This window comes from Monopterus albus, unplaced genomic scaffold (assembly GCF_001952655.1).
Source record: "Monopterus albus unplaced genomic scaffold, M_albus_1.0 scaffold267.1, whole genome shotgun sequence".
Lineage (NCBI taxonomy): Eukaryota > Metazoa > Chordata > Actinopteri > Synbranchiformes > Synbranchidae > Monopterus > Monopterus albus.
In genome coordinates, this window is record NW_018128147.1 from 572112 (window position 1) to 582220 (window position 10109).

Here is a 10109-nt window from a genome sequence, read left to right on the forward strand (position 1 = left end):
ATTCATCTCAGAGGGGAGCAGCCCGATGGCAAACATGGCCCATACCTCTGTTTCCTCCCCCAGCGCCTCACTCCAGCCCTGCAGTCCCACCTCTCCCGTCGCACCATGTCGCATCCCCGTGGAAAATCCTCAGCAGCTCACCACAAGGAGCTCGGAAGGATTGCTGGCATTGATGGCCGACTGTTGGCAAACAGGGTCCTCCCCAGGCTAGGGATGGGCACACCATTATCAAATATTAACCTATTGTTAAATTAATGTGATTATAACAAGAAAAGGTTCTTACTCAGAATCTGTTGCTTCTCTCGAAGCACAGTCTTGGCCATGGTTGACCTCTTCATCCACACAACCACGTCACGGATTTTTGATGGCCATTTTGCCACTGAAGAAACTGTGTACACACTTTGAGCCCCAAGATTTAGGGCATGTGCAAAACAGCCTATTTTAAGGAGATGAAGCTTTTGTACTGCCACATTCATGTTATAGGCATGATCCACTGCAAGATAGCTGCAACTTTGCTTCTTACCCCAAATTCATCTAAAATGTCCCCAATTTCTTCTGTTACCACTTCCTCTGTTTGTGCTCTGTACACTGACTTTGTTTTAAGGACTTTCTGTTTCATCTTTCTATCTGTGATGTAATGTGCTGTGACTGTAATGTAATGATCCTGGTAAATGCTTGTCCAACAATCACTGGTAAGTGAAAGTCTGCTGACATTTTCCAATTCTAATTTTATTTTTCCTTTTTCTATGTTGTACCAGGCTGGGATCAAATGATTGGACATAGCATCCCTGGAGGGTGGGTTGTATTTGGGATTTAGGGTCTTGGTCATCTCCCTGCAAAGAAAATGTGCACTTAATACTACACCTATCTAACCATAGTTTACTGTAAAATATATTGTTTCTGATTGCTTTGACACACAGAAGAATATCAATATCAGCTCTAGTAGTCCTAGTCCATTGATTGTCTGAAAAACTGAGACCCTATAATCGCCATTACATTTTGCATACCTAAACGATGGCGACTCAAATGTAGCAAAAGGATGTAATCCCTTCACCACAAATCTTGTCACTGCCTTGTGACATTCATTGAGTTTCTCCTTGCTCATCTGTCCCTGGTGTCTGTCATCTTTGCTTTGTACCTAACCTGAGTGTCCGATGCTGATGCTAGTGCTGCTACCGCTAGCTGCTTCTGGCTCATTGTCCCTGGACTCACCGCTGGCGCTGGGAGGGTTGAACACAGTGCATTCTTTTAAATTAACCCCGTGTAAAAGCAAATGGTTCCTTATGCTTGTCATTCCTCCCTTGCTTGAGATTTGTTTGCCACACATTTCTTTAAAGGAATCGATTCTCGAGTCCCATCTGTACCCCAGGCAGACTCAAAACCTTGTAAAAAGTATAAAAATACAATCTACAAATCTACTAGAGTTGGTATCCTGCCAGATACAGACTGAATCTGTTGCCAGATAAAGACAGAATCCTGCCAAATGCATGATGGCTCTCCATTTTACTGCAATACATCCTTTAAATTTCCCATTTTTCATTCAAATCACAGAACTTTTCTTAGATGCCTCAGCACCCCAGAGAGTTCCTGGCCCTTTGGTGTTGAGCTTTAATCCTTTATGAGCATGGATTATAATTCATTCTGGTTAGGCTGTAATTATATTCCCTCCATACACTTTGAAATGGACCTATGTATCAAACACTTTAGGTTGTGGAAAATATGCACATACTGTGGGTCAAGCTCTTGCCAAGCAAAAGGTCCTAAAAAGCAGGTATTAATAGCTACTACTTGCTGGATAATCAGGGCATCCAGACAAGATAAAAGGTGTGGTATGCAGTTGCACCTTAAGTTGCTTTCGCATGGGGGACAGAATGGATTAAAATGCTCTTCATCTGCCCCAACTTGTAATGTGGCTTGTCTTTTCCTGGAGGGAAAATACCTTAGTGGGGTCAGTGTCAGTGAGGGAGGGGAGGGATAGTGGGTGGATAGGTGAAGACAGAGTGGGGGCATTCATCCAACAACCCCAGCAGCTGATTTCTGAAAGGTCACAGTCTGTTTGAAACCCCACCTAAATCTTTGTCAGAGGGCTTTAGTTTGATCTGTTATTCAGAGCCCTCCACCCAAATCTGTTCATGCCACACAAACATCTCATAACTTGCTATTGTCATGTGAAATAGTCAGGCAGCGCATGTCGCAGTGTGCATTGTGTTTTGGAGGAGTGGCTCTGCAGAGAAGGCAGAACCCAGGGTGGATGGCTTATTCCGGGCTGAATTTTACTTGAAGCAGCACATTGTGTCTTCACATCTTTAATTAGCAGTGAGAGGGAGTGTAGTATAAGAGCAGGGTGTCAGGTGTCTGTAAACTGCACAGAGTCATCATGGCTTCCAGCCTGGCCAGGTTGTGATGCTTTATGGGACAACCTATCACCATTTGACTTTATGAGAACATAGAGTTAATGTTTACAAAATGTTGTCTTGTGTGGCCTGTCTGGGCTTAGGCAGTAATAATTGGTATGCAGCCATCCTAAAAATATATAATTAGCTCAGTGGAGAATAGCCCTCCCAGTGCTTTGTGTCAATGTGAGAAGCATGTCTAATGCTGGAGCCTCATATCAGCTTAGCTTATATGTTGGTCAGTGTAGTGGGCTTTCCTCACTGCAGGCCTCAACAACTCCCCCAACAAAAAAGTACCTTACACACAGAAATGTTTAGGAACAAGCAGCAACACTAGCTGAAATAAGAAGCAGTGCTGTTGAAAGTGAAACTAAATGATATCATGGGGAAACCCACGCCTACACATGAGCACACACATACATGCACTCACATGAGGCAGTATGACTCTCCACTAGTGCTGGACTATTCCAACTGTGGTGTGCGTCAGGTTTCTATCAAGTAATGGTGTCATGGTGAGAATCATTTGACAGAAGCTGTGACCTTATCAAAAGGAGAAGTTAAATGCTGTGCTTGCCCAAATCTCAGTGGGAGAGCCTCAGAAGCTGCAGAAGCTCACCAGCGGTGTCCATAAACCCTGACAGCGACTTTATAAAGATGCGTTTGGCGGCTTTCGTGTTGCTGGCTTTCGTGTTGCTGGCTTTCGTGAGCGCCGCGACTCTTTTCCAAGGTAAGCCTCGTTAATAAAGTGGTAGGAACACCTTTCAGAGTAGACTGCATATAGTTTATGGAGCTTGCTTTTACAAAGGAAGTCAATATGTCATGTTTGAATAGGAACCTCACATGTAGGTTAGCTTTTAATTCAAAGACCTGCAGGGTGAGGTTACACCTGAAGTTATCACTCTGGTGTTTAGAACTAGTCTAATCCACGTCCTTTTGTAAAGGTTACACCTGAAGTTATGGCTCTGGTGTGTGTATAACTAGTCAAACCCACGTGCTTTGTAAAGGTTACACCTGAAGTTACGGCTCTGGTGTGTAGAACTAGTCTAATCCACGTCCTTTGTAAAGGTTACACCTGAAGTTATGGCTCTGGTGTGTAGAACTAGTCTAATCCACGTCCTTTGTAAAGGTTACACCTAAAATTATGCTCTGGTGTGTAGAACTAGTCTAACCCACGTCCTTTGTAAACTTCTTTGGGCTGTTGTGACTGTGGCAAAGTCATCCTTAGTTTCAGCGCTCGCTGGCTGCTTTCTTTCCCTTTTTACTTTATTAATTTTATAACCAAAAAGTGTAAAAGGAACGTGTTGGTGAATAGAAAGGCGCGTAAACAAAGTCTTCGTGCTCATACAAACTTTATTCTGCTATCTGTCTTATGGCTCTATTCGCTTTAAAAGCTGGGTAAACCTGTTCCTGTGGATAAACAGGTGGGGAAGCAGAATGCAGATGTTTACCATCCACTAATCCCCCGGGGTGAAAAAGCGGTCAGTGCCGTCAGATAATTGGTTTGTAATTAATTAGTGATAGTGAGCTGTAATGTGGCTGTTTGTAATCCAGACCTTTCTCTCTGCATGTGTGTGTGTAAGTGTGGCTGTGTTTATTACTGGGTGTGTATGACGAAGAAGGGGAAATGACAATAATCCTCCAAGCAGCAACAGTAGCTGAAATAAGAAGCAGTGCTGTTGAAAGTGAAACTAAATGATATCATGGGGAAACCCACGCCTACACATAAGCACACACACACATACATGCACTCACATGAGGCAGTATGACTCTCCACTAGTGCTGGACTATTCCAACTGTGGTGTGCATCAGGTTTCTATCAAGTAATGGTGTCATGGTGAGAATCATTTGACAGAAACTGTGACCTTATCAAAAGGAGAAGTTAAATGCTGTGCTTGCCCAAATCTCAGTGGGAGAGCCCCAGCTTTGTTTAATGAGCAGGACAATTAAAGTTTGATAAAGTCCACCTTCCAAAAACAAACCTTTTGGGGACAATTTTGACAGTATAAGACGGAAAATGAAAGCAGCTTAAAAGCTTGTTTTATCAAGCTTCTGTATAATGATTTTTTTGTCACGGTTGTTGACAAGAGCTACACTTCACACACATTAAAATGTACTAGTTCATAGTTCACACTTTTGAGTTTTGAAATAAGTTCACAGTTCCAAAAAGTAAAGTGCTTCACATTAAAAAAATAAAAATGGAAGAAATTAAACGTGGTGCTCTGAGCAGCAGAAAACCTTTTCAGAAGAACCACTGCTTGAACGCTGGAACGCATTGGTACACTGTATGGGCGCTTTTACATTTTACTCTTCGTGTACCAGGACTACTTCTCGCGTACCGGCACTTCTCATAAATTGGCGGCGATACTCATCTGCCCTCTATTGGCTCGTTTGAGATGCACTGTGTCTTGCCTGCATGGTGGACAAGAGCAGACGATGGGAGCAGGTGGTGGTGACAAAAAGCTGCAGTCAGGATAAACAGTTTAGGAACTTTCTGCCAACTACAGTGTGCGAGCCAGCACTTTTTTTTCTCCCCACTTCAAGCACTGAGTAGAACCTCATCCTACCCATCCATCCCCAGACCCCAGTCATTACCACTCATATACTTCACCATTCTTTAAGTTCAGTGGTGGAAAGTAGCTAAGTAGTACTGTACTGTATTTTTTTAGTGTGCTGGAGGATTCTAATTCTCACAAAATTTGATCCATGCTCAGATTAGTGTTCATCATTTTGGTAGCATTCCATCAGAAATTATTTGAATGAATATGTTCATTATATGTTGTGAGGATTATATGTTGCTGCACCTGGTACTTCCTGCTGGTGAGTAAATGGTTAAAAGGTCATGAAAAAGAAGTGCACTAAATTAAAAATACAATTCTAGTTGTTTTGTAGTAAATATTTGGCTACAATGTCCAAAGTTATTTCAGAGAAGACAGAGTAAATTTAGCCAATTTTCTCTCATGAGGAAATGAATCAGACTGAACAGCTTGTAAATACACCAACCATCCATCCACAACTGCTGCTGTGCCATGCCTTAAACTTAATCATGATTGACAGCTACCAACAGTTATTGATAACATGCAACCTACCATGTGTTTACAACTGCAAATCAGCCATAAAAATGACCACACAGTCAGGCCTGTCTTACCTTAAACTAGGTGATTTTTACTCCTCTCCCTCTCTGCAGAAATGTCCACATTATTAAATCCAAGGCTGATCATTTTCCATATGACATACCTGACATGTCCTTGTCGTCCTGGTACTCAGACCATGCATCTCAAGTTTAAAACAAGTGTCTAATTACATAATTTTAAAATTCACTGGGTCATAAAAATACTTCAGCGTGCACTAACCTAAAACTAGTTTACAGGTCAGATGGTTCATTCACTCATCCATGTTTTTTAGGAAAACACTGGGAGCCTGTTTTAAACCTGATGCTACTCACAGCTGACAAAGGCAACTCACAAGGAGACAAACACTGATCCTCCTGTTCCAGTAATGTTCATGTCAAATGTAGACACAGTGAAAAGTTTCTGGCCTCTAGTAAAGACTACATTGTTCAGAAATTATTGCGATAAAAGATATTATTTAAATTTTAAGATGATTTTATGCCAATGATATAATGTTAATATAAAAGCAAATTAAGGCAAGTACACCCTTTCAATGTACAATGAGCTTTTAACTCTTAAGCATATTCAGATATTGGAAATGAATATTCAAAATAAATAAATAAAATCACACAACCAACACAATAAATAAAATGGAACCTTGGGCCACATTAACAAAAATTGCACCAACCATTGAACAAATGTTGTCACGGGCTAATACTGGTGGACCCAATGTACAGAAACATACACACTGGGAGCGGAACACAGAAGGAGTTTATTTGATAAACAAAAGGTCAGGTTACTGGGTGGAGGAGATGTGAAGCAGAGCCAGGGCAGGTAGTGGCTGAGGAGATGGGACAGAGGCAGAGCATGGAGCTGGAGAGCGCAGAGCTGGACCCACAAGGAGAATGGAGGACTGGAGAGTGTGGAGCTAGGACTCATGAGGATCAGGCTGCGCACGGCAATCAGGAAGACGCTGAGATCCACAGCCACAAGGATCCCACAAAGAAAGCGCAGCAAACAGGAATCAGACAGACGAGGTGGGAGCGTTGGGTCACAAGTCGGGGAAACACGGAGGAACAAGGGAGAGCACTGAAGCTTGGGTGTAGTCATAGAGACGAACCAGCGGGGAATTAACGGGAAGAGGGCGTGTACATATGGGAGACTGATCCGGGAGATAATGAGTAGCAGGTGGATGTAATAACTGATTACGCTGGCTGGGGATGTGACAGGCAGGGAGAGATGGGGAAAATACACAGAAAATCAGGAAGAAAAGGTCGAAATGTGTCACATGTAGAACAAAGTAACATGTTTGACATAAAGTCAGTTTAGGACTCTTCCTCTTATTGTGTCTCTGGACAGAACACAAAGGCACTTGGATGGAGATTTTCTATCTGCGGTTTCATCCCTGACCTTTTTTCTTACAATGAAGTGGGATGAAAGTGTTCATATCTGATATAGTTTCCACTAACAACTGAACTCAAGTGGACAAATCTCACGAACACACACGTTTTCTCAAAAACACAACACCCTCCTCTTTGGCTATTTAGCGAGTTATGCTATCTGTGAGAGTGTACCATTTTGTGCTGTCCCATTTATATTTGCTGTAATAGCCAGCCTTCAGGAAGACCCCTCTCCTTCTCCAACTGGTTTTTGTTTCCAGCTTGGAAAACGGGATGGGATGTAAATTTTTTTTTAGATGAACCTTTAGGTTAGTTGTAGTGCCATATTCCGTATACATTAGTTCTGGAGCTGGTTATTTCTGCTGCTTTACCCAACTACCACAACTGTCTCTGGCTGTTATGTCCACATATGATGTAGTTTCACCAACAGGGCAAGAGGGGCAAAGAGGAGCAGAAGGAAGACGATGAGATGTTACTGCTGGAGTTTGTTTTGATTTTCATTTCACCCTTGTAGGCAGAAATTCTTGACAAAATAATATAGTGCCATGTTATGTATTTGCAAATCTGCTTTAAAAGATTGTTTAATCAGCTTGATTTTTGTAATGTCTTAACCTATGCCCTTAACATGCTTGTGTGTGAGAAATGGCACCCTTAATGGTCAAAAATTAGAGGGAGACATTAGTTAATCCAGCTTTAAACTCTTATGTAAACAAACATGCATGTAAACACAATGGACAGCAGATGCCGAGGCCATCAAAAATGATCAAAGGCATGTCCATATCGTGTTTGTGCAAAAATCATCTGGACTTGGTTTTAGGTAGAAGATGTTTCACCTCTCATCCAAGAGGCTTCATCTGTTCTGTCCGACTGGTTCATATTCTGTAGTGAAACTGCACTTTGAACTACTAGTCTACTACTATACTGAGGACTGAAAAGACCTGTGCCTTCAGCAATGGACACACAAGGCTCCTCTTAGCTGAGATATTTGTAAACTCAGCTACTTAATTCAGACTGACCAAAGGGCTGTTCACAATCTCATGTAGAGGGCTAGCTGTTGTTGCACTAAATCGTGAGGAGACACTTGATATCCTGTTAGGACTGACTCAAAATACAAAAAAATTAATAACCATAAAACACATCCTGTCTGGGTTTTGACTCATTCAGCCAGTGGTCATTAATACAGCCTTAAGTCCAGGTGGCAGTATTTGACAATCAAAAAGGAAAACAGGAAGACCTAGGATTGCTTAAAAACTGTATTCTGGAGAGCAATAATAAAAACCTGGAAGGAGAAGTTATGAGACTGGAACAAATACACAAATCATCACCTTCCGCTACAAACTTGAACGCATTAATAAGCGTTAAGACCAAGTTAAATATGGATTATATACATCATATTCAAAAGTTATTTCATTATTAAAAACAGAAATACTATGAATTTGGTAGCAGAGCTAGCCGTTTACTTGCTCACTAACTGAAAAATCAGAATAGTGACTGATCAATTAACATAAGAACATCTTCTGGCAACGTCTCCTGTGACCCACTGATTATTAACAACACATTTAGAGATTTTTATAAATCCCTTTACAGCTCAGAGAAGACTAATTCCAACATAGATTCTTATCTAAATGATCTGCTACTACTACTACCTGTTGTTGAGGAGGACCACTCCAAATTAAATGCTGCGGTCATGGTCTGCGCTGCTATACAGGCTATGCCAAATGGGAAATGTCTAGGCCCAGAAGGGTTTCCCTTTCAGACATGCACTGGAACCCTGAAATTCTCTAGACCTTACCCGGAAGAGCTGGATGTGAGAACACAAATGTCTGAGTCAGTCAACCCAGTCCTTAAGTGGACTTTACCCAGCCAGCTCCCCTGGTACAAATTCTGCTTAAGGTCCAAGTGAGCTAGAGTGAGCCCAAGTGAGAATACAGCAGCATATAGTCCGGAGTATTCAGACAGCTCTAGTGGGCGTGTTGCTGACGTTCTATGACCTGACTGGCATGAAACCAGAAGAACACAAACATGGTGAAAAAAAACCAGTAATTTACAGTGAAGACACCAACAAAATAATCTACCTGGAGACACAACGATATTCAAGAACTTCTGTCATTAGAAGTCAGTGCCAGAATCATCAGATAAGGCAAGAGACTCGGTTGTTTATGACAAAACTACAAACAGGCTCATGCGTCATATCCTGCCTCCTGTGCACTCTACCAAGGCGTGCCTCCTGTCCATCAACTAAATGGAGAACACATCTGGAGAACATAAAGGACCCTGAGGTGAATTCCAGCAGTCTTGAACTCCATAGATTTTTTTTTTTTTTTTAAGTGCTATATCAAGTTATAAAATCAGTTTGGGATTTTCCCAAACTGCACTTCAGTTTCTATTAACAGAACTATAAGATTTTTTCATAGGACCTGTCTCACATCTGTTTTCCTTCAGAAAGTGTTTCCTAACAGTTCTAATCTGTTACAAGTGCAAAACTAGCAAAGTTACATTTGCTCATTTGTTTTGGGCATTCAGAAGTTTTTGGAACGTGGAACGGGGCTCATTCTGTGATCATGAGGCTGTTGGTAAACAGCCTGCAATGTCTTCATCCTTTTATTTGTTAAACCACATTCCAGAAAACACCTTTGATTGAGATACCATATCCTTGTTGATGCTAATTTCATTTTTAGCCAAGAAATATATTTTATTGTGACGTCTACTCCTCATGTTCCCACGATTGACTTGTGGATATCACAGATTCTTCTTCTTCCTGTGGAGAAATTGACATATCATCTTAACCAAAAACCTGATAAATTGAGACTGGGAACCTGTGAAAATTTCTTTTTATACAGAGATTGTGACTATTATGTTCCTTCTTTATGTCAGTTACTTTTAATCTAAAAAAAATGTAAAAAATTGTTTTATTGATATGGGTAAATGCTTTATGTAAGAGCAGCATTTGTCAGTTGTTGTTAGATTGGGTTGGTTTGTGGGAGGTTTATGAAATATGCTTTTGATTGCAGCTGCCTGTTGAGTTTGTATTTCCCACCTCATGGGTGAAATTAACTTTGAGACTGATAATACTGGTGAACCACCACCTTATTGTGGTGGAGGGGTTTGAGTACCCGAGTGATCCTAGGAGCTATGTTGTTGGGGGCTATATGTCCCTGGTAGGGTCTCCCAAGGCAAAACAGGTCCTGGGTGACGGGTCAGACTAAGAG

General features: G+C 41.5%; 1 protein-coding gene across 4 annotated transcripts in view; it reads left to right on the forward strand.

Moving 5' to 3' along the window:
* Positions 1-10109, forward strand: part of alcama (activated leukocyte cell adhesion molecule a) — a 116591-nt gene that overhangs the window by 3878 nt on the left and 102604 nt on the right. For 3 of the 4 annotated variants that reach the window (XM_020621748.1, XM_020621746.1, XM_020621745.1), the window contains exon 1: positions 3025-3120. The exons of the other annotated variant lie outside the window; for it this stretch is intronic. In XM_020621748.1, the coding sequence (XP_020477404.1) occupies positions 3048-3120 (73 nt within the window). In that variant the 5' untranslated portion in view covers positions 3025-3047. Of the gene's footprint in view, positions 1-3024; positions 3121-10109 lie in introns of those variants that run through there. 4 annotated transcript variants of the gene reach the window in all.